We start from the raw sequence: 26,469 nt of genomic DNA, 5'->3' as shown, positions 1-26,469 counted from the left end.
TGGCTAACATAACAGACAATGAGTCAGATACTATTGTAACAGATGTATTCTGAGTGTTTTCAAAGTATCTTAATGCTTCAGATATTGCTACAGCTTCAGCACTAAAGATTGAAAAACTAAGATTTAGTCGACAAAGTTTTTCTGTATTAGTTGATGGAATGTAGAAAGCACACCCAGTACCAACAATAGACTTTGAGGCATCCGTATAAATAACTAAAGAGTCTGACAGACTAGATAAACAGGACCTCAAAATATTCGAGCTAACAGAAGAATTTACATGGTAATTCGGAACAAGAACTTATTCAATAAATTATAGCAGGTAGTGTTTTTGGTTCGGTCATAATACGTAAAAACTTTTTATTGTATATTATGTGTCCTCTGTATTTCTTCAACTGTTTAAGGACACTTTATTTATAAAAAAAAATGGAAATTATGCCGTTTACAATTTGTATTACTATCCTGTTTTTATTTTATTATTGGTTATCTGCCCTCTTTCCTATATTTACATTCTTCTTCTTAGTCGTTAACCTGATGAAAATGTATATTAAAATAATAATTATATTAGTAATATATACAAGTAACTGAAGCTAGCCAGGAACATAAGCATGTTGTAGGAGATCTTAATAGCAAAGCAGGGAAAATATATCACCAGAAAGTATACACAAGTCATAGGAAAACACGGAAAATCAACAAGAAATAACAATAGTGGAAGACTGCTCGATACAAAAAATGTATATCTGTACAATCGATTTTGAAAAAGCTTTTTGCAAGGTTCGACAACATAATGCTAGAAACATTGAATACAGCGGGATTGGACGATGAAGATTTGCGAACAAACAAATCTATACTGGCGGCAAGTGGCAAGAATAAAAGTTAAACAAGAACTGTCGGATGAAATAAATATAAAAAGAGCAGTGAGACAAGGCTGTATACTCTCGCCTTTACTCTTTAACTTATTAACGTATTCAGAAGAAATATTTAAGGAAGCCCTAATGGAGACGACAGAAGGTGTTAACAATATTAGATATCCCGACGATATACGTCGTATATCTGTACTTCTAGCTCTGTCTCGTAGTGTCTTACCATCAATTTTTTTAAGTGTTTTCATCTCTGCTGTTTCTAACATCCTTTTTGTCCTCTCTGTGCCAGGTCTTGTTTCTGCCGCGTATGTTATTATTGGTCTGATGACTGTTTTGTAAATTCTGCCTTTCGTTTCTTTCCCGATATATAAATATATATGATAGTTAGCAAACAAAACTATATACAAAATGACGGTATAAAAGTCGGAGATGCCGTACTGGACAGAGTAAAAACCATGAAAATGTGTGGAAAATGCTGAAAACCAAACGAAGAGGAAAACAAAAGATGCCCCAAATCATAGAAGACGAGGAAACACAAGAAAAAGTGGATGCAATCGCTAGAAGAATAGCAGCAACAACACACAGACAAAACCAAAACATGTCGGATGCAATAACCATAGAGGAAGTCTGTGGGGTATTAACAAACAAATGTACTATTACAAATTAATAGTACTTAATTAACAGAACTATTCCTTCGATAACTCTGGCGAGAAAATAATAATGGACTTTTCCTCATAGATGCAAATAATTATTAAAATTTAAATGGTTGCAATAAAACAATCAAAAACAATTTATAGGTTTAGGTAAAACTAGGTAAAAACTTACCGCTGGGTCTAATTACCAGGGTTTGCACTACAAAACAATGAACGAAATCAATTCAATATGCGTGCATGGGTTCACGTGCCGGGTTGCGTCTTTTCTTTTCAACGACTGGTGCTCTTCTTTTCGCGATATGTATTTCCGAGCCCTCAGCGGTACTATTAGGATCGGATGAATACAGGGGAGGAAAAATGTAATGATTAATTTATACAACCATATTTGATTTTAAACATTCTCCCCCCTTTAAAGGCCATAAGGTCTTTAAAAAACAAAACGAATTCTAAAATTTTAAATACTATCATTACTTAAACAACTAAAACGATAATTAATACAAACAATTCCTATACAAATCTTAAACAAATATTCAAAACTTAAACTACAATAAAAAAAATTAAAATTAAAATGGTGGTTTCGTCGCGGTTATATTGACAAAAGCCGAACAAAACAAATTAATAAAAACGTTGTAAAGCGGCCAAAAAAGCTTCCGCGGTCAAATCACTAGCTAATTCAAGATTTAAAGCCTTTGTAGCGCAACATACAAATAGACACAAATAGGGCTTTTGAGTTCTAACTCCCCTGTAACGAGACATGGTTATCGAAAACGGTCCACCATGATCTAATCCACAAATCGAAAAGGGTTTAATGGCACCGAGACGAAATTTAGGCAAATTACCCATAGGGGGTTGTAAGTTTTTAGGAGATTGTTTCCAACATCTAATACATTTGGACAATACCGAATTAACGGCTTGTTTAGAAGACATTATCCAAAACCTTTGACTAACCAAAAACTGAGTACTCTTAAATCCAGCATGTAAATACTTCTCATGACAATGACGAACTAGAAGAGTAGTAAGACGAGATTTTTTTGGTAACAAAACCGGGTGTTTTGCTTCATACGATAACGAAGACTGAGATAGACGACCACCTACTCTTAAACACTGAGTACTATCATCTAAAAATACTCCCAACTTACGAAATGGTTTTGGAAAAGAATTTGATTGAAAATGTTCTTCAAAATACTTTTCTTGTGTAAATCTGACAAGAATAATCAACGAGTCTTCTAATTCTACGAAAGTCAAGGGTCCTGACCGTTTCGACCTTTTATAACGAGAGTTGTGCGCGAATCGCAACATAAAAGCCAAAATTCTTTGGATCGAGGTAAAAGACGATTTATTTTTCAGCAAACAAGACAGAAAATGTTCCTCACGAGTGGAAACAAACACTAAAGCTTTCTTTATCTCTTCCAAAGAGGATTTTTCCTGCAATGAGGGAGGAACCTCTGGAAAAATTAATGGAATATTATACAAAAACGAAGGACCTGTTAACCAGTCTAATTTTGATAGAAAAGCGGCCGGTAGCATGCCTCGCGAAGGCGCATCGGCTGCATTATTTCGAGATTCGATATAATGCCAAGAATAATTTTGACTATGGGACTGGATATACGAAATGCGACTTGCGACGAAAGTTTTGAATCTCGAGTGGGAGCTTTTAATCCAGTGCAATACGATTTGAGAATCTAGCCAAGCATATACATTTTGAAATATTATATGCTTCCACGACTCTAACACAAACGACATAAGTTTTACCAAATGAACAGCAGCTAACAATTCTAATCGAGGTATAGTAATCTGTTTTATAGGAGCTACTTTCGATTTTTCACACAGTAAATTAACTTGAACTAGGTTACGAATATCAATACTACGAATATAAACGACACAAGCATATCCCTTTTCACTAGCATCGGCAAATCCATGAAGCTCTAAGATCGGACATGAGGAAATATTCAAAAAACGAGGAATTTTGAACTGTGAAATAAGAGATAGTTCGCTCTTATATTGCTCCCATACACGAATTATTTCCGAAGGAGGACGATCATCCCATTTAAGACCGGTTGCCCAAAGTTGTTGGATTAAATGTTTAATGAAAAAGGTAATAGGTGTTAAGTAACCACAAGGATCATAAATTCGAGCTAATTCGGACAAAAACGATCTTTTGGTACAAGGGACGTCTTGCAATTTGACTGAAAATTGAAAGACGTCGGACTGTGCAATCCACTTCAAACCAAGGATTTTTAATGAAGGACCATTTGCTTCTGGATCAAAATTAATGGAGTGAGGATTAATATGTGATTCAGGAAACTGCGACAACAATTTGGGTTCATTCGAACACCATTTCCGTAACTCAAAGCCTCCTAACTTTAACAAAGCGACTAATTCGTCAACTAAAGTTTGTGCTTCTTCGAGAGTCGAAGCACCAAAATCATCAATATACGAAGCATGACGAATAAGCGAGACGGCTTTAAGAAAACGAGAGCCTTCGTCTAATGCTAATTGTTGGAGAGTTCTTAAAGCGAGATACGGCGAAGATACTATTCCAAAAGTAACGGTTAATAAACGATATTCCTGAATTTCCTCAGCGCTAGAAAATCTCCATAACACGCGTTGATAATCCGTGTGTTCAGGAGCGACTAAAATATTACGATACATCTGACGAATGTCCGCACACAGCGCAAAACGATTAAGTCTAAAATTCAACAACAGCGAGACTATGTTCTGTTGCAGCTTAGGACCGACCAGTAAATAGTCGTTTAAAGATTTACCGCGACTGGGACTTTTCTGAGACGCATTATATACAACTCGAATTTTACTTGAAACACTATCTGGTTTCACAACGCAATGATGTGGAATATAATACTTTCCCCTTTTCTTTTCGGCATTAGAGACTAACTGCATATGACCTAAATCAAGATACTCCTGCATATGAAAAGAATATTCTTTTTTCAAACTTGGTTGACGAGATAAGCGTCGTTCTAATGATAGCAATCTATTTAAAGCAATATCATAGCTATCTTGCAAACAAGGCGGCGATTCACGAAAAGGCAAAGATACAACATATTTACCCGAGACGTCCCGATTATGCGTTTCCAGATAAATGTTCTCACACAGAACGTCTTCTGGTTCTGAAACTGGCTTTTCCGGTACGTTTTCCAGTTCCCAAAATTTCGTTAACGAAGAATTTAGTGGGTCTTCAATATTTGAAAGACAAACAAGCGAAGTCGACGAAAGGTTAGGTGTGCTAGTAGGTCCTAACAAAATATAACCAAAAACGGTATTTAGGGCATCTGGTTGTCCCGCTTTACCTTCAATTTTACCTTCTAACAACACCTTCGAAAATATGCTACAACCAATTAACAAATCTATAGATTGACTACAGTTAAATTCGGGATCGGCTAACTTCAAATTTTTAATATAATTCCACGTCGATATGTCAATTTTGGTGCTCGGCAAATCCGAGCAAACCCGATCTGTAATAATAGCCTCCAAGTGAAACACCGGTGACTCCTGATGACGAGGTTGGATAGAAAAACTTATTTGACCTTGATTCAGTTTCGTTTGCATCGAATTGAGTCCGTTAACTTCAAATGAACAAGGAGTTTTAGGCCAACCTAATCTACTGGCAGCTTTACGACTAATGAACGAACTCATTGAACCTGAATCTAGCAGACATCTCAAGGGCTGTTTACACCCCTTACTATCAATCGCGTGAACTAAAACGGTACCGAGCAAAATTTCCTTTTTTGTCTCGTTTTTCTTCCCTATAAAACTAGCAGCACAATGTGATATTTCAGGCGAATTTTGTTCGACTCCCGATGCCCCTGGATTATTAGTATTTTCTATGGACGACTGACTATTGGAACGATTTCTATCAAAGTGCAACAAACTATTATGAAGGTGACTATTACATTTACTACATTTAAAGGCCTTTGGACACGACTTGACAGAATGATTAGCCTGATTAAGACACCTAAAACACGAGGAAGATTCTTTACAAAATTGGTATCTTTCTTTTGGAGATTTTTTCAAAAACAACGAGCAATGGTTAAGAAAATGACTTTGTTTACATAAAGCACAACATATTGACGACGAATTTGTAACAAAGGATGAACTACTATTATGCCTTGACTCATTGGAATGTTTATAATTACACTTTGGCTCCGTATAAGTTGGAGCCCTCGACGATTTCTTAGATTCACTTAAGCTACTATTCAAATTATCGTAAGCAATGTACTGAGTTTCAATAAACTCTACCAATTTTTGAAATGACGGGATTTTATTCGATTTATTTTCTAACTCAAATAACTTTACTGAATCCGCGTCTAATTTCGACAAAAGTAAATTAAACATAATAAAATCCCAATGTTCTGTCGGAAGACCTAATGTTTTCAATGCGGCTAAATTTTCTAAAAACGTATCTACTAATTTAGCCAGATTTTTCGAATTAACTACCGATATTTTCTGTACGCCCAAGATCGCATCCCAATGCGCGGTCGCACAACGACGAACATTTGTGTACCGTTTAACAATTAGATCGTAAGCAATTTGATAATTATCGCTATTTATTGACAAATTACGAATCAGACTAAGTGGAGTCCCTTCTAAACATCCTTTCAAATACTTAAACTTTTCTACGTCTGCTAGGCCTGCGTTATTATGTACAACCGAAGTATATAAGTCTAAAAACGAACTAAACTCCTTAAAATCACCCTTAAATTTAGGCAGCTCTATTTTAGGCAAGCGAATATTAGATTGTGGAACTACTACTGATCTAAACGGTTCTGGAGTTTCAAATTGTGGCTCAGATAATTCCGCACTAAATAGTTTTATTTTATAAAATTGTTCCAAAAATAATTCCCGAACATTTTCTTCAACCCTCGTATCCGCGTCTGGTACAGAAAGAATATTACTAATAATATTAGTGTGATGTTTTAAGAACTCTTCGCGAATCGAATCTAAATCCTCTAGTCTAATTTTAAATAAAGGGCGAATAGAAACGTCTGAAAGGGCCTTAAAACCTAAATCGAAAATTAACTGAATATCATTTAAAGCAGTTTTTCTTAAAAATTTGAGCTTCCTATTCTTTTCTTCAAGTTTTTCCATTTTAAATTTCTAAAAAGTTCCAATAATATTATACAAACGAAAATGTACAAAATGTGGTCTAAAACCCCGAAATTACCGATTTGTAATTCGATACTTTATTAAAACGACGATAATCCCCTTTTAAAATCCCATATGGTCGATTTTACAAAAAGGTCATAAATTATTCTCGAGCCACGACAAGAGACGCAAACTTAAGATAAGAACCCTCAAAACGATAAAAAATACGACGAGACGAAACCAACCATTCAAATTTAAATATAACAAAAAATATTTTTTCAATAAATGAGTTCAAATCCGGCTAGATAGGCCAATGTGGGGTATTAACAAACAAATGTACTATTACAAATTAATAGTACTTAATTAACAGAACTATTCCTTCGATAACTCTGGCGAGAAAATAATAATGGACTTTTCCTCATAGATGCAAATAATTATTAAAATTTAAATGGTTGCAATAAAACAATCAAAAACAATTTATAGGTTTAGGTAAAACTAGGTAAAAACTTACCGCTGGGTCTAATTACCAGGGTTTGCACTACAAAACAATGAACGAAATCAATTCAATATGCGTGCATGGGTTCACGTGCCGGGTTGCGTCTTTTCTTTTCAACGACTGGTGCTCTTCTTTTCGCGATATGTATTTCCGAGCCCTCAGCGGTACTATTAGGATCGGATGAATACAGGGGAGGAAAAATGTAATGATTAATTTATACAACCATATTTGATTTTAAACAAAGTCAACACAGAGTTTTCAGTAGGGGAAGAAGACTACACCAACCCAACAGAAGTCGCCAAAATCATAAGAAGATTAAAAGAAAGCAGAGCTCCAGGATCAGAAGGAATACACAACGTCGCCCTCTGTACTGTATCTTCAAGTACTGCTTGGAAAAAGGACACTTTCCAAGTAACTGGAAACACGCCAAGATCGCCAAATCCCTCTACTAAAACCAAGAAAATATGGAAGAAGACCGGAAAGCTATAGGCCAATATCACTACTGGAAACACTAGGAAAAGTACTGGAAAAAATCATCTATAGAAGACTGATGAAACACGCGGAAAGAAGAAGAATCATTCAGGAGGATCAATTCGGATTCAGAAGAGGAAGAAAATGCGAACTCCAGCTAGCAAGAGTCATTAGCGAGACAAAGATAAGATTCAACAGAAGACAGAAAACAGGAATGGCCATCCTAGACATCGAGAAGGCAGATGACACGGTCTGGAAGAAGGCACTAATATACAAGATGGACAGAGCTAGATTGCCCCATTATTTAGTTAATGTTTGTGATACATATCTAACTAACAGAACATTTCAAGTTTCAGCTGACCAAAAGACGTCTACGCTCCAATAAATTCAAGAACGGACTCCTCAGGGCAGTATTCTCTCGCCCATTTCATATAATATTTTTGTGTCAGATTTACCATCAGATCCAAGAACATCTACAGCCCTTTACGCAGATGATACGGCGATATATGCAACAGAAAAGGATAATAGAAGAATAGTCCAAAACATAGAAAATCACTTCGAAAAAATCAAGGAATACACCGAAAAATGGAAGATCAAAATCAACGCAGAGAAGACACAATTCATCATATTCACTCAAGAGACCAGTCCACTAGTGGAAGAAATAACAGTAGGAGGAAACAAGATCCAATCAGGAGATGATCAGAAATGATTTCTATGTCCCGATGCCAACCATAATGTAGCTTCGCCTATTTTAAAAAATTTTAAACTGTTTGTCCTTGTGTAGTGTAGTGTAATGTGCAATTTTATGTTTATGACATTCTATGATTGTTGGATAGGCCAAAATTGACGAAATGCCCTGAAAATGCTCTGGGAAGCGAAAGTACTTGGGCAAGATTTAATTAATAAACTGTGCTCGATATCTGCCTTTTATTTGATCAAAGTTCATTTATTCGAGCATTCAACCTTATATCAATTTAATATATTAAATGTTGGCCCGGTAGAGAACAGTATTGTTGCAGTTCAAAACAAATCAAAAAAGTTGATGATTTTCAACATTCGTAATGATGGCACGTGAAGAAGAATTGTATTTTCTAATTCCAACAAGGACTGATATTCCTTTTGAGATTGAATATTAATCTAACTATGACATCAGTTCGAAATACTTTCAGAGTAACACATTAAGGCGCTATAGATGCATTCAACAATCTCTTGAGTAAAGAAACATGGCAAGATGTTTATCAGGCAACTGATGTTGAGAGTAAATATAAAGCCTTTCATGATAAATTACAGTTCTATTTTAATATTAGTTGTCCTATTAGAAAAACCAAACATTACCAAAACCAAATAAAATAACATGGGTCACACAAGAAGTAAAATCTTCTTCAGATAGTCGTGAAGGATTTGTATATTTTGAGTAAGGCATACCCTGAGCTAAAAACTCTATATAGAAAAAAAAAATATCAGCACAAAGTTCTTGTTGAGGCCACAAAGGGTTAGTTTTATTTTAACAAAATCTCTGAATCCTCTAACAAAAATAAAACCACATGGGCTGTTATGCATAATAAAATCTAAAAATAAAGGGCTGTTAAAAATAACAAAAATATCTGTCTAAAAATAGATGATACTAGGATTGCAGATTCAGATATAATATCTAACAAATTTAATGATTACTTTATTAATGCACCAATAGATATAATTAGTAAAATAATTAAACCAGATTTAAATTTTTAGCACTCCAACGATTTTGTTCAAAATAGTTTGTTCCTATCTTATGTAACAGAGGAAGATATCTTAGATATAATAAAATATAAAATTAAAAACAAAGCATCGTGTGGTTTTGATGGAATATCAGGTAGGTATAGTAATTAAAAAAATTGCGTCTCAGATTTTGACACCACTTGCTCACATTATAAATGCTTCTTTTAATACTGGTGTTTTCCCAGTTTGCTGAAAACTTCTATCATTTCACCGGTATTAAAACTCCTGAATTAATGTCAAATTTTCGACCATTGTCTGTTCCATCTGTGATATCTAAGATTATTGAATATGCAATGCTAAAACAACTTTTAATATTTTTAGATATCAACCAAATTATCACAAAGCATCAACATGGATTTCGAAATAAATTTTCTACTTCCACAGCCATTAACAGTTTCTATGAGGAAGTCTTAATCTCTATTGAAAATAGTGAAAATCCAACTGCCATTTTTTGTGACCTCAGTCGTGCTTTTGATTGTGTGCAATACGATGTACTCCTCGATAGATTGTACAGATATAGTGTTAAGGGAGTTGCCCATAGTTGGTTTGGTTCCTATCTGAAAGACCGGCACCCAATAGTTAGAGTGAAAAATAACTTCAAGATTTCAATGTCTGATCCGATTGCTAATAAGAATGGAGTACCACAAGGCTCCATATTGGGCCCGATATTATTTATTTTGTATATTAATGAACTACCATATTTTATGTAATGGCTGATGCATTTGTATCAGTTTATGCTGATGACTCAACAATGCTATATCGCGATAAAGACATAAATTTTTTATAAGATAAAATAACAAACTCACTGAAGACCTTCTCTGATTAGTCCAATAATCAGTCACTCCTGTTCAATGTTCACAAAACTAAATTTTTATCATTTACATCCCGTTCAAATTCTACTAAACCTGATTTAAGTACTTCCATCAATGGTGAGGGTATTTTGAGTAGTCGTGATGTGAAGTTTTTGGGAGTGACTTTCGACTTTCATTTATCTTTTAAGACTCATTGTTGGAATGTATGTAAAAAACTCAATTCTAAATGTTATCAATTGAGAAATTTGGGTAGAATACTTAGTCTCCAACACCTTCGTCTTTTTTATTTTGCTGAGGTACAATCGACAATGAGTTACGGTATAACTGTCTGAGATGGCTCTTCTAGTATAAAGGACGTTTTCAAGGCCCAAAAGCGTATTGTCAGATGTATTGCAGGTGTTCCGTATGGTTGGTCTTGTAAAAACCTATTTAGAGATTTGAATATATTAACAGTGTATGGAATTTACATTTTGGAATTATTGATACTAATTCATAAAAATAAAAGAACTTTTTTATGTAATAGTGATATTCACCCACACAACACAAGAAATAAGAGACAGTTTGTAGTACCCTATCGACATTTAGAAATAAGTAGGAAGTCATCTACTGTCTGTGGTTTACTACTGTATAATCAACTTCCTCAAAAATTTAAAAACATTCATTCAACTACAGCTTTTAAAAACCAAGTCAAAGAGTACCTAGTAATCATGTGTCCTTCTACATTAGGTGAATATTACCAGAGTGTATCTGTGAATGCCCAAGCTGCAACATAACCAAATTTAATATTATTTTAATTATATTATGATGTCCATATTGTACATTTTATAGGTATTTTAATGTTTTAAATACGTTTAATGTATTGTTTTCATTTTGTTGTAATGATTAATATTTATAATTTTAGTTTTGACTTGCTGTAAACGTTGATGTAACTTACAGTCAAATAAACTATCTATCTATCTATCTATCTATCTATCTATGATATACACGATATTTCAATTAGTTCATAAGCATAAGTTTTGCACGTCTGTGCGAATACTAACTTAGCCCAGAATAGTTCAGGATATAGACAAGTAGAGATTATTGCTGATAGTAAATTTAAAAACAGCTAATAATGAAGATAAATAGTTGTTGGTTATGGACTGCCGTATTTTCGTTAGAAAGTTCTAAATTTTATGTTATTTTAACTTATAAAAATACAGAACAACATTTATGATAAATTGATAAAATAACCATCTTTTACACTTCACAAAGTTAACGTTTTATTATTATTTTCCTCTTTCGATAACAATCTGGTTGAATATTCAGACCGAAAAACTGCGCGTAAAAAATATAAAAAACTCCGTGAACCGTAAAAACCACGTGCTCGGCATAACAAAACATCATCTTTCGCTTTGTTTGGAGTTCATCGTAAAAAAGAACACTAGAGATAGTAGTCATCAAGGTGTTAATCGCTTGAACCAGTCTTCTTAAGTACCTACTCACTTAATGACTAAGAGGTTGAGAAGCCGTGACTTCATCGACCAGACGATTCATCGAGAGTTGTGCAACAGCACAAAGAAGTAAGAACCGGGGTTAACCCCGTTTAAAATACGTTCCCACACTCAGCTCTGCCGCAAATCATTCGCGGTCAAAATTTAAAAAATTCAAACATTCACGTATAACTATTATTATCAACTGTTATTTACAATTTTGAAATAATTCACTGCAGTACAACAAACCGAACACTGGAATATTTCCCTTCAATAAATATTAGGTATTTGAACGTTCCGTCGTCACAATGGTTTAATTGTGGGCAAGATTTTTAATGTATGCATACCACTTATCTTTTCGACTGCAATTGTGTATGTTTATACATGTAATCAAGCGCGGATACAGAGGGTGGTCTAAGGTGCTTTAGAGCCTCCTATTGTATTTAGTCTACAAACATTATTTTTTTACAGTTTTACAATTGTCCTGATTTCAGAAAACTAACATTATATGTTTTCTACATTTTAAACAATGAACAGTATGCCCAAAGACCTTAGACTCTGGACAGTAAAGATCAGCATATTATGTGGTTAAACCAAATTCCCGTTGTTATCTTACAGTAGGAAAGATGAAGGTGCATACTGCTGTATGTGTGTGTCTTGTGTGTGTGTCTTGTGTGTGTGTGTGTCTTGTGTGTGTGTGTGTCTTGTGTGTGTGTGTGTCTTGTGTGTGTGTGTGTCTTGTGTGTGTGTCTTGTGTGTGTGTGTCTTGTGTGTGTGTCTTGTGTGTGTGTGTCTTGTGTGTGTGTGTGTCTTGTGTGTGTGTGTGTCTTGTGTGTGTGTGTGGGTGTGTGTGTGGGTGTGTGTGTGGGTGTGTGTGTGTCTTGTGTGTGTGTGTGTGTGTGTGTGTGTGTGTGTGTGTGTGTGTGTGTGTGTGTGTGTGTGTGTGTGTGTGTGTGTGTGTGTGTGTGTGTGTGTGTGTGTGTGTGTGTGTGTGTGTGTGTGTGTGTGTGTGTGTGTGTGTGTGTGTGTGTGTGTGTGTGTGTGTGTGTGTGTGTGTGTGTGTGTGTGTGTGTGTGTGTGTGTGTGTGTGTGTGTGTGTGTGTGTGTGTGTGTGTGTGTGTGTGTGTGTGTGTGTGTGTGTGTGTGTGTGTGTGTGTGTGTGTGTGTGTGTGTGTGTGTGTGTGTGTGTGTGTGTGTGTGTGTGTGTGTGTGTGTGTGTGTGTGTGTGTGTGTGTGTGTGTGTGTGTGTGTGTGTGTGTGTGTGTGTGTGTGTGTGTGTGTGTGTGTGTGTGTGTGTGTGTGTGTGTGTGTGTGTGTGTGTGTGTGTGTGTGTGTGTGTGTGTGTGTGTGTGTGTGTGTGTGTGTGTGTGTGTGTGTGTGTGTGTGTGTGTGTGTGTGTGTGTGTGTGTGTGTGTGTGTGTGTGTGTGTGTGTGTGTGTGTGTGTGTGTGTGTGTGTGTGTGTGTGTGTGTGTGTGTGTGTGTGTGTGTGTGTGTGTGTGTGTGTGTGTGTGTGTGTGTGTGTGTGTGTGTGTGTGTGTGTGTGTGTGTGTGTGTGTGTGTGTGTGTGTGTGTGTGTGTGTGTGTGTGTGTGTGTGTGTGTGTGTGTGTGTGTGTGTGTGTGTGTGTGTGTGTGTGTGTGTGTGTGTGTGTGTGTGTGTGTGTGTGTGTGTGTGTGTGTGTGTGTGTGTGTGTGTGTGTGTGTGTGTGTGTGTGTGTGTGTGTGTGTGTGTGTGTGTGTGTGTGTGTGTGTGTGTGTGTGTGTGTGTGTGTGTGTGTGTGTGTGTGTGTGTGTGTGTATTTTGTTCGGTCCTAAAGAGGGGAGCCAAAGCAAAATTATGTTACAGAACTTAGTTACGAAGTTTCAATAGGATCAGTTAGTTCTTCTACTTTCACTTTTATTGTATGGTTTTGGTAGATGTTTTCGATTGTTTCGATTATTCCCAGAGGTATCTCTCTTGCGTACAATAAGTCGATAAAATCCTATAATTTGACCCAGTCAAATGCCTTCTTAAGGTACACGAAACATAGATATGCCGGTTTGTTGTATTATAATGATTTCCCTTGAACTTGCCCCATTATAAATATGGTGTCGGTGCATGATTTTACCTAAAAACTTAAAACCTTGTTTTTCTTCTGCTAGTGTTATAATTCCATTCAGATTATTTGTAATCATTTTGCTTGTTAATTTTAGTGTTGTGTTTAACAAATTTCCGTTTCCGATTTGTCTCCCTTTTTGAAGAGAGGTATTAGGACGCTTGATCTCCATTCTTGAGGAATTCTGTTTTGTTCTATTATTTTTAGGATTAGATTTAATAGTTGTTTGGTCAGATCTGGTCCTCCGTGCTTTAGGAGTTCGTTCGGTATTCTGTCCTCTCCTGGTGATTTTCTATTTTTTAATTTCCTTAATGCTTCCTTTACCTCTTTCTCCTCAATATTTATTTCTTCGTTTGTCGTCAACTCTGGTGAACATTTTTACTAGACCCATATACCCAAGAAGGCCAATCAATTTTAACATTTCTTCCCTGCTCGTCAGTTCTCAATCATGTAACCTTATTGATTTTTCAGAGGTATTTATTTGTTTGGAGTTCTGAAAAAATGAGGAGAGATGTATATTCAAAGATGTATGATCTTAGCTAATTAGATAGATATATTTGATGAAATCAGTAATCGCGTTGCATAAAAATTGGTTTGATCACCTATCATATCGACAATTTCGTGATCGAAGAATGAATAAACTCAGGTAGTCGGAGATAGTACATCTAAAGGGAAAACCGCTGCATAGTTTGCGTTGACTTGAATCGTTGGTGCTTACCGACTGGGATTGTTCACTGCTTATTTCTACCTTCATCAACTGGGTTATCTACATAGTCATCAACTTGGAAGGTACACCACTATGTCTGACAGAATATCTTCAATATTAGATTTATTGACATCTTTCTTGCCATTCGAAATAAGAGCTTTATGAATCATTAATGAATAATTTTAATCACAGGACGCAACATCAGTTATTTTTTCGCCGTTTCTTCTCCGAATCCTCGTCTGGTATCGATGACACATCAACATCTTCTGAGCTTAACGATAGATCTTCTTCTTCACGTGCCATCTCCGCGACGGAGGTTGGCAATCATCATGGCTATTCTGATCTTAGACGCTGCTGCTCTGAATAGTTCAATTGATGTGCATCCGTACCATTCCCGCAAGTTACGCAACCATGAGATTCTTCTTCTTCCTACACTTCTCTTGCCCTGGATTTTCCCTTGTATAATCTAATACGATAGATACATATAGGTAAATCTCTGTCAGAATAAGTACTTTTCAGATAGATTTCAATTCGATGCTCCGGTGGCTCGTCAGCCGCCCAAACGAAATACCGGTGGGTGGCTAACACAGCTTTCTCAGACAGTGTCTTTGTCATAAGTGTCTGAAATGTTGTAAGTGTTTATTCACTGTTTTGTCGCTGTTTTCCTTTGCTAAGTTGAGTAAACGTAAAGTAGGCTGATTTGGAAACATTTCTAATCGGTATATAATTATTCAACTACTGTATGTATACAAATAACAAAAAATGCAATAAGTGAAGCACCAACAGCGGAAACGTAATATACAATAAGCCGGTGCATAATGGCAGGTACACCTTCAAGTTCTCGGCGGTGATGGCTTGTAACGGCCATTAGTACTGAAGCGGTCATATCGGCCGCTTTTGTTTTTATATCTTCCACTTGTTTGACTTTTTTGTGATAACAATTCCGGTTGCGATTTATTATTTTTTAATGTATATTTATTTCAATATTCACTTTGGCTCCAGAACAAAAATTGCAAAATTCACTTCGGCAGTGAGCCTGGTAATCCACGTTTCATCCAGATAAAAAATATTAATGCTTTCTCTTCTGAGTTTGGCGAATTTATCTCAAATATCGCCTCCTCTAACAAATTATTTCTTCTTTCTTTATTAGCACAAATTTTATAACATCTCTCGAACGAAGTCAAAATCGTGCAAAATTTTCCATAATTTGTCTCTTATGTTATGTTTGGTGAAGTTTTTAGTAAAGTAAGTAAATTATATTGTGAAATTAACTTGAATTTACTTTTGGGCCTGTATATCAGAAGTCATGCGATTTCTTATATACAGACTGAAAGTTTAAGTTCAGCAATAATAGGTATATTTGTAAAAAACTCTTCGCATCTCAAGTATCATATTACAAATCCATTACTTCAAATTTAAATTCCAATTTGTATTTTAATTTGGCCTAATCTCCTTTGCCTTCATTTGATTAAATAGGCCGGCTTCCATAAATTGCATTCTAATTATAGACTAATTACCGTTACTTTCTTATATTTTCACTTGGCGTTCGTCCAGATAAATATTTCTGTTTCCTACTGGTGCAGATGTTCAAATTAAATAAAAAAACATCCGCTAATTTCGTTATGTTTCTTTTATTATCAAGTTAGTCGATACTTTATTATATAAACAAAAATATAGACCTCTATTATATACAAACAAAATGAACATCTCCAGTTCCCATCTCCTTGTTGCTATTTAATACTTTATTTACTGCGATATTTGGTTTCTTCGGTAAAGTATTATTCCACACTTCTAATATTCTTCAGCCAACTTTCTTATCATGTATTCTTAATCTTCCTTAGTTGTATATAGTAGGTATATAGCAAAAATATGTAATACTTTACCCACCTACCTATGTTTTAAACATTGTTAGAGAAATGCAGCAACCTTGACGTAGCCTTTTCGTCACAGAAAGTCCAGGTAATAGTATCATTTTACACACTTTTCACTAATTTTTTTCAATGAAAAACTCATACTAATTAGGAACACAATATTTACTAAAAATCAGAATATTTTACATTTTCCTTTTTTTTTTCATATTCATTACATTCATATCTCTGTATATTTATACTCAATAGATATAAATTTCCGTGAATAAAAACTTGAAGTGTAATCATTTATTCAATTATTGTTTCATAGAATACTATAAAATAAACACGTGGTAAAATATTATATTATAGTGATTACATAAATTGTTTCAAGCAGCAATGTGCGGTCTCGGTCTCACATCGATTTCGATATTTTTCGCTCGGCAGTCAATAGATGTCAGCACTTACATACCTCGTTGATACTCGTTACTTTTCACTGCGCATACCAACACGTGAAATTTTATATTGTCTTCAGTAGGGTCTTAACTGATCCACTGTGGCGGGTGAAGATCTCTGGATATGATTTCTTGATTATAGTCCACTCATTGGCAAGCGATATCGCAACCGTTTGTCAGTGATTGTCTGACGCCACACAAAGACCAACACTTTAAAGAAAATTAAACAAAAGTTATCGTCCTAGTCGTTGTCGTTACATGTTACTAAAGTAAAATTTGGTTACATGTTAATGTTAAATTTTAAAATTTTATTATTTATTAAAATAGCGTTCATAATAAATAGTATTATACATAAACTACGATTTCCTTACGTGGTCAAACTGACATGGAAAGGAGCTTGTATTAGGTCTATTAGGCAGTCTTTGTAGAAGGACTGATTTATATGCTTTTCGTTTCATGAGATTTATGCTTATTATAAGTACTTTTTGTTACTTATTAGATTGTATTTTTTGAGTTAATACCGTTGTTTTCTATTTCTTAAAAGATTATATTTTTGTTTTTTTTTTAATATCTTGGTAAAGTATTTTTCACTATTTTACAACCTGGCTGGCCAGAAATAAACTGCTGTGTTTTAAATTTTATTTGCATTTTTATTAGTGTTTTACTTTTTATTCTTAGACAAGTAGGTGAGTTTATGTCATCGTTAAGTATTCATAAAATTATGAAACATTCTCTAGAGGGGGCGGCACAATATGTCTTTGCATGAGGGCGGCCGACTCCCTAGGATCGGCCCGGGTCGATCTTTTTGCTACTTCAGTCCGAATTAATAATACACTTTGTTCCCATATTCAAAATGACGCCGAGGTGTACTCTACTTAGCATGGGTCACAGTTCTACTGAATAAACATAAACGGGTGAACGATATGATAAGATATTCTTTCATAGTTTACGGTGGTTTATTGACCCGCTGTTAACGATGTTACACATACATACATACTATACACATACGTGCCACATGCTCTTAGTCACTATAATTATCCATTGTTTAGGTTTCAGCAAGACAAGTCAACATGTGTAACCAGATTCGAATATTGAAGCAAAAAATCGACAATACTCGTCCTTACCGTGTCTCTCGATTTGTACTGATATTTCGGTTTATATTGGCAATGAGTTGGACATTTTTTAACCACCTAAAAATTGCATGATTTCACAAAAAACATATATATTTTTCAAATTATTAAATACTAAACTGCAGTTTTTCATCGGCGTTAAAATGTAGAGTCAAAGACAAAGAAAAAATATACAGAATGGACCAAAAGTCTGGAAATGCCTAATTATCTCTTAAATGCATGGTCTGAATTGTAAAAAAACCGGGATACACCTATTCTATAATATATATATATATATATATATATATATATATATATATATATATATATATATATATATATATATATATATATATATATATACACACTATACCACCTATATAGCACTACACCTAACCGGGCAATATGGAGATTCAAATTTGATGCCAGATTTACCATTATTCTGAAATCATTAGTCACTTTGGTTTTTTAAATACAATATTCTGTATATTATATTATTAGAATACTTACTTCAATTGCTTTGTGTTTTTAAAACTCTACAATTAAGACGATTTTTAATGAAAAATGGTACAAAAAATTGTAAAGCGGTTTCAGGAAATTGGACGAGTAAAAGATGACATTCAAACAGGTAGACCAAAAACTGTTATCATCATCATCAACCTGTATGCGTCAGTTCTGTTATTTGTGTCTTCTTTTTTTTTGCTTACGTTTATGTATTTTGTTTTATTTTCACTTATTTCCAGTCCTCTTAGTTTGACTTCGCTTTCTATTTCTTGAAAGCTTTGTTGTGTTATGTATTGAGTTTTCACCTGCAACTTCTCTGAAACAATTTTGTTTGCCGGTTTGCCCGTTAAAATCTCTTATAGTGATTAGTATATCTTCTTATGGGATTTTCTCGGCGTTTTCTTCTAGTGTTTGATAGAACTGTTGTTTTTTCAAGTCATCGCTATTTTCTGTGAGTGCATAGACATTTATTATGAACAACTTATTCGGTTTGCTGTTTACTCTTATGACGTATGATATTCTTTCACTAAATTCCGTAATTTTATGTCTCATTCCCCCTATTATCCATATTAATTTCTAGAAAAACATGGAGAAATGTAATAGACGCCTTCTACCATGGTTAAGCATACTGTCAAAATAACAACGGAACACTTGATTAAGAGGACATTAATAATAATCGTATTGAGATCGCACGTGCGCTTAATCCTTTTAGTACAAATTTCTTGCATTCAAACGACGAGAAGGAAAGGACTAAGGGTGAAAGAACTAGGTAAAGGATACACATTGTGGTACGTAGGAAAAAGTATTAACTACTAGGAACCGCATTGGTACAATTGCTAATAGAGAAATGAAAGACAATGTAGTAGAAGTTGTAAAAACGAGTGATGGATTAATGTCAGGTGAAATTTGTACTTGATAAGCAAATGTTGAATGCTGTGTGTGAGTATGTTCCTCAAGCCGGCCTTTGTGAGAATAAAATAAAAGCTTTCTATCATCAATTAGGAGATATATTAACATCAGAAGACAGCGTCGTAATAGGTGATTTTAATGCACATGTGGGTCATTCCAAGAAAGGACCTAAAGTAATGCATCTAGGATTAGGCTTTGGAACATATTATTTCGAAAGATAGAAAGTCAACTTATCACAGATTATTTGAGGTTGAGGTTTGAAACTGATAACAGGAATTGTTTTCGTAGATTTGGCAGCAGATTAGGACACAGTCAGGCACAAGACACTGCTCCACAAAATTTACAATACAAACGGCGCTTTTTCGTTGAGTAGGTCAAGAGACCAAAAGAGTGACCTTCCACGGGAAAGCACTTTTGCACTTCCTTTAAGTCGATGATATTGCACTATGCTATACCAAAAAACGGGCGGTACCTTGCCGCCATTATAACCAAAGGATGTCAGGTTAACTGATGGCAGAGATAATTTTATAAGGGTGATTATTCATATATATCGTATACTTGACATCGTAACTAATAGAAGATGGCAGCTGAACAAAGACCTTTCTCTTTTACTTACATCATATCATTATTAAATGTAAATATAAATATAACTAAGGATTATTTTATTACTTTATAGATAATATAGGATTATTCTTCTTAACAGTAACCTTCATCTTTCTACGCAATTACATCTTGTAGGAGGTAATAAGGTATATTTATAGTTGTCGTATAAGTTATCGTGAGGCAAGTGATATTACGACTTCCCGTACAGGAACATTTCTTACACAAAATTATTAATTAAATTAATAAAATAATGGCCCCAGCCTTCGGAACTTCCTCTATTTCTCTCGATAAGTGTTATTTAAAAAGTCCCAAACAAATGATTTAGTTCCAACTGGAAATATATTGTTAAATAAAGAAAATTAGATCTAGTGCATACCAGAAAATAAACGTTTGAAATCACATACGTAAGTACTGTAAAACTACTACTACTACTAAGGATTTCCACAGTTTTCACTGTCTTCCTTCACTCAACCGTTTTCTCCAATTTTCCCTGTCATTCCAGTCTCCATCTCGCAGGGTTCTTTTCTCCATAGCCTCGTCGATTTCATCTCTGAATGACCTTCGGGGTCTTCCTCTCTTTCTTCTTCCAATCGGGCTCCAATAAAACAATATGTATTCCATGCTCCACTGTAAAACAATATGTATTCTAATCAATATAACAATTACCAGATGGCTATGTAGGTGTTAACCTGAAGCCTGGATGTGGTCTCGTTGTTCATTAATGTACTTTTAAACGCTGCTTTAACTGGCTTGTCTTTACCAAATTGGTCTTTACCAAAGCCATATAATTAAGCAAAAAAAAAAACGCTGCTTTAACGGTGATTGAAAGAAAATAAGAGCTCCATAAGTACCTAATCGTTGTATTATCGGTAATAAGTATGTATGAGTATGTGTAATCATTGTATTATCAAAAGGAAAAGACAGTTAAGATTTGATTTCACGTAGGTACAGTGCGTCTGTGTATCCGCTTATACGTATTTCTGCTAATAGGCCTCTTCAGAACGGCTTTCACAGTTGCTCTATTTTCACGTTCAGAGCGAATAATATAATAAATAATAACAATATTATATATCCAATTCGCTTGTAAGAATGAAACATAAATGGAAATAATATGAAATTTCTATTTCTACATAGTACAACACAGTTTTTAATTACAGCACCCCCTTCAATTGCATTTAATATCGCTAAAATTAAACATTAGCCTTAAAAGGATCCATCGAAACAAACAGGAATCAAAATTATTGATTCCTTGAAATGCAGGAGCTGGAGACAGAATAAAGCTATTAGCGCTGACCCATATCTAGATGTTTTCGAACAAGTTTAAAAAATATCGTTAGTTTTAAGGTCACAACGTGGTAAATAACGTAAAAACATGTGTATTACACGAAGAAACCAATCACAATGGTAAACAAACGCTAACCCTATACATCACATTCTTTAAAAAACATTTAAGAAGAATAATCAATGTGTTTATAACAGATATAGATAACAACTATATTAAAAATTAAAACTTGATTAAAAATTAAAGTCGATATAGCACTAATATCTTAGCAAATTAAATTTTAGCGTGATATTAACAACTATTTTTTACATTAAGACACTTCGTTCGCAAACGATGTGTAGCAAACTCATCAGCAGAAGGTAATACTAAAGGAAGAAGTCAATAACAAGAACATACAATAGCGGATTAATAGCAAGTCGTAGACATACCATCTACATACACACAATACATATGCAACACACCACTCATCATCATCATCATTGGTGCTACAGCCCTATAAAAGAGCCTCGACCTTCCCAAGTCTATTACGCCAGTCAGTTCTATCCATTGTCAACGGTTGCCAGTTTGCTGCGCCTATTTGTCTACCATCCTCATCTACACCATCCCTTCATCTGAGTTTTGGCCTACCCCTACTTCTACTTCCCACAGGTTGCGACATAAGGATTCTTCTAGGAGAGTTGTTATGCTGTGATCTTGCCAGATGTCCTGCCCATCTTAGTCTTCCTATTTTTATAAAGAATACTACGTCTTTACCACCAAATATATGTTTATATCTGTGATATATCTCGTAGTTGTACCTCCTTCTCCAAACACCATTTTCACAGATGCCACCGAATATTCTTCTAAGGATCCTTCGTTGAAATATAAGCAGGAGATTTTCATCTGCCTTGGAAATGGTCTATGTCTCCGACCCATATGTCAACACCGGTTGTATAAGGGTTTTGTATATGGTTATTTTTGTTTTTTGGCTTAAGTTTCTGCTTCTCATATGTCTACTCAGTCCAAAATAGCATTTGTTTGCTAGGATTATTCTTCGCTTGATTTCTTCCATCATGACGTTCTCCTTGGTGATCAGGGAGCCTAAGTATGTGAATTTGTCCACCACTTCAAAGGTATAATTATCAACCGTGAATTGGTGGCCGATGCTTCTGGCTCTATTGGTAGGTGTTGATGCCATTCTCTTAGTTTTATCTTCATTTACTTGCAGGCCCATATTTTTTGAGGCGTTTGACAAGGTGGTATACATTTCTTCTAGCTTGCGTGTTGTGCGGGCAACTAGGTCGACATCATCTGCATATGCCAAAATTTGGGATGATTTATTAAAAATGTTTTCTCTGTTGTCTATTTGGGCATCCCTGACCGCCTTTTCCAGAGCTATGTTGAAAAGGAGACACGCCAGCGCATCTCCCTGTCGCAGCCCAACATGCGTTTCAAATGCCTGTGATTGTTCTCCCTGTATTTCGACTTTGCAAACAACTTTACGCATTGTAGCCTTAACCAATCTTATCAGTTTATCGGGGATGTGGAATTCATCCATGGCTTCATACAATTTATTTCTTAGGACACTATCACAGGCCGATTTGAAGTCTACGAAAAGATGGTATGTGTCGATATTGAATTCATTGGTTTTTTCCAGTATTTGCCTTAGCACAAAGATCTGGTGTATTGTTGATCGACCAGGCCTAAAACCAACACACCACATACAAACATATAATCTACGTTAACAAACTTTACAAAAACATAAACAAAAAACTCAGAAAATAGTCAGAATTTGATATTCCGACGGTAAAAACGACATTCTCGTTTTTTTTTAAACCACAAACATGCTGTTGTCTACCAGATCGAGGTCAAGTAAGTTAACCATCAATTTTGAAAAACATAACCTACAAACAACAACTTGTTCTTTATATATTTTCGCAGAATTTTTAAAATAATCTTCTTGAGAACAATTTTTCCGGAATGGAAATCGAAACATCAAACCATCAAAATGTGACCCATATAAACGTAATATTGTGAATTGGAAATTGTGGAAGCCTTGTTGATTAGGATGAACCTAATATTCTCTTCTACTTTGACGTGAAAATAACATTAAAAAAATTTACTTTTATTGTTTTCGTAAAGAAAAATGCATCTGGTATATCATGCAACTTACCGCACTTTTACATTCATAGAGTTTTTTCAGCTCTTCGTACAGCCACATTTCCACAGCAAGCCGCTTCCTGATAAGACTCATTTGATGGTGTCCGTACTTGGCGGTAAGAAACTTCTCCCGTTTCTCCTTGATTTCTCCCTTGTCCTTGAAATTGACGTGCAAGCCAGTCTTGGCCGGTGACCTTTCCGACCTCACGTCTGCGAGGATGCCGCCCCCGCCTCCACCGCCGCCAGGCGTAGTGCCGTTCGTGTAACTCGCTCCCGTTACGCCACACTCCATTTTATTAAGGTTCGGGGGATGATGCTGCTGGAAAGAGAACAAAGATATATTAAAGACATGATATGTGTAGGCAAATTTCAGAGCGTATATACATATATTAAACATTTAAAACGTTTAATCCGGTTAATGAAATACGAAACGTTGGCTCTTTCGTTCAATATGAAAAATTTTTCATTACTAACAATACCGTAATAGTCTTAAAGAATTCTTATAGAATTTTTAGGAAATTTTCTAATTTCTCAATCAGAATAACGACATATATAAAATATAAATCAACAAAATATCTGTCTCTTTCTGAGCGAAAACATAAATATGATACAGTAAATATGAAATATACTTAACCATCAAATTATCTGATAGTGCAGTGTACCCAACATAATACTTCTGCCAGTACACTAAATCTGGACAAAGGATTGTCTGGTTTTAAGAAAATTTTACATTGTAAAGCCCCGGATTGTAAGCACTTAGATATATAGCGTAAACCAAAAGGCTGTGAAAATGTTGTAAAGCATTTCTCAGAGAATGAAGTCGGACTCCTACAATGAACTCCTACAGCGGAAACAGCGTCTGTTAAAGATAATAATTCCGTTTTTAAAAATAGAAGTCTAAGGAAAATGACATAACACCTGCTCACTGTGATAACCATATGTAATAAGCTAAATTATTTTGAACGCGAACCCTAAGAAGTCAGGGCCACGTTTCTATAAGGTGGTTTGGTTTGTTGAAAGCTCTTGATAGGATACTTTTCTCGTGGGGACCATTGAAAAAGTACTTTCTAGAAAACGTTTTGTAGGTAAAAAATGATTTTTTTTATTTTTTGATTGTTACAAAAAAAAACAAAGCAAAATCCGCTGTACGCTTTCAAAGATTTGTCGCCAGCTATCACTCATACACCTTTTAAAACATTCAGAAACCTGTATAAGATTTTTCAGCTTTTTTTTCCTTTACTGGCGTATAAATATAATTAAAATTTAGCTGGAGTAATGGAGTGCTAAGTAATACTCGAATAATATAAGAAACATCATGGATGTTATCAATGTTAGAACATGTTCAACGTAGAGAGGTTAATCACCCAATACGACGAATTGCTGAGCTCCTGGAAGCAGTAGGAGAGCAAGACTAAGAAAACTTCATAAATGTATTTTTTATTCTCGTGTTTAATTTAAATTTAACATTCTAACTATTTAAAACATTTTCAAGGGTAATCCGGCGAATATTTTCAAACATTTAAACCATTTTCCTCCATGAATAATATATGTATGTCACATGAACACAAATGACTTGAATATAAAAAAAGCGGCGTCAAAAGAATCGAAGTTTCAAGAATTTCTAAGATTTTAAATTAAAGTTCAACCAAGCAAAATAAGCAGCAGACTAGTAATGTCAATAAAAAGTAATGAATAAGAGAACAGGCCCTTTATGAAGTGCTAAAGTGCAGGTGTAGATAATTAAAAGCTGCTAAATGAACAAGTTAACGGTTCATTGATTCCATACTAGATATGGACCGCGTTATGTAATAGTGCCAAAATGTAGTTTTGAGAAAAATGGGTTTAAAGATTTCAAATTTATTTTTAAAAAACTCTAAGACGTTTTTTAAATTTTTTAAAAATAATTTATATTTTAAAAGTTATTCGATCAAATGTCGCTTAATTCGTTAATAATTTTTTAAGATATGTATGATCGTTGATTGAATAATTTATTCAATCAACGGTATGATTTGAGATCGAAATACCGGATTAAAAGACATATTTGGCGCTTAGTCTGAATTTTCAAAATAAAAAATACGTGTTATAATAACATTTTATTAAATTCTTAGCTTTAATACATATAAAAAGTTATATCGTTTACAGAAAATACTATGATAGGTCTTCAATATCGAAGTCTAATGATCCATTAAAGCCGTCAATATCATCTTGAATGCCTTCATTCCCTACGATATTTTCGTAGAATTATTTGACATCCAATGGAATAAGCTCCATTAACGACATTATGTCATTAAGCTTTGGAATAGGGACAGGTTTCCTATTAGGTCACAAAATTTGCAGTTTGGAGGAAGATAAAAATTCTGTAGTCCTATTTGCATTTCTTCTGACTCTTTCACTTATGTCTACTTCTTGCAAATTTCCACCGTGATTTTTGCTGAAATATATTTCTCTCTCCCAGAATTCGACCTTTTTATTCATTATATAGTTCAACTGAAAACTAATAAGGACCAAGATTGTTGAGTTATTACGCTGAATTATTTATGTTGCAACCGATTGTTCTCTCGTGACAAAAAACTTTATGTTTAGATCACGCGACTTTTCATGAAACACATTCTAGAGCTTTCGATGACCTAGTTCGATTTTTCCGTAACTTAAACCTAAATTAGGTTTATCCGAGTATCACGAAAATATAAACAAGCTTTTCTTTCTTTATTGAAAATGCAATTAAAGTGGTTGTTATTTAATATTCAGTTTACGGCAGTTTTTAATTAATATTTAAATAGAAATAAAAATGGTAATATTTGTGACGTTTGTGTTCTGGTTCAATAATGCCAAGATCAAAATAAAATGAGGAGCAAACAAACAGGAAAGTATAGGCTAAGTAGGATGAAGATATCTATACAGGGTGTTTCTCGACGAGCTTACACCATGGGCGCCACCAAGATAATTTTCAGGTACATTTACACATACACATACTATTAACCAATATAAAATGTGCATGTATAGCTATGTACTTTCTTTCTGGACAGGGGCGTGCAACTGCAACCCCTTCCACTCCGCTGCCGGTGCCCATGGCTTACCCTATCCATATATTGGCAACTGTATGAAAATTGGTTTATGGAGATTACCGATTTTTTCCGGTTATACCGGAAGTGAGCGACGACTTTGTTATTTTAAATGAAACACCCTATATATTATTACATT

The 26,469-nt window shown here is 34.8% G+C and overlaps 1 protein-coding gene across 6 annotated transcripts in view; it reads right to left on the bottom strand.

Annotated features, from left to right (window-relative positions):
• LOC140441504 (protein phosphatase 1 regulatory subunit 14B) overlaps window positions 1-26,469 on the bottom strand; it is a 153,599-nt gene that overhangs the window by 20,762 nt on the left and 106,368 nt on the right. For 4 of the 6 annotated variants that reach the window (XM_072532262.1, XM_072532265.1, XM_072532263.1 and 1 more), the window contains one exon: window positions 23,282-23,587. In XM_072532262.1, the coding sequence (XP_072388363.1) occupies window positions 23,282-23,587 (306 nt within the window). The remainder of the gene's footprint in view (window positions 1-23,281; window positions 23,588-26,469) is intronic. The other 2 variants (XM_072532266.1, XM_072532264.1) reach the window with 1 other exon arrangement.

The sequence above is a fragment of the Diabrotica undecimpunctata genome, chromosome 5 (genome assembly GCF_040954645.1).
Source record: "Diabrotica undecimpunctata isolate CICGRU chromosome 5, icDiaUnde3, whole genome shotgun sequence".
NCBI classification, from domain to species: domain Eukaryota; kingdom Metazoa; phylum Arthropoda; class Insecta; order Coleoptera; family Chrysomelidae; genus Diabrotica; species Diabrotica undecimpunctata.
The sequence above is the reverse complement of the archived record's forward strand: the minus strand, read 5'-3'. Positions and strand labels throughout refer to the sequence as shown.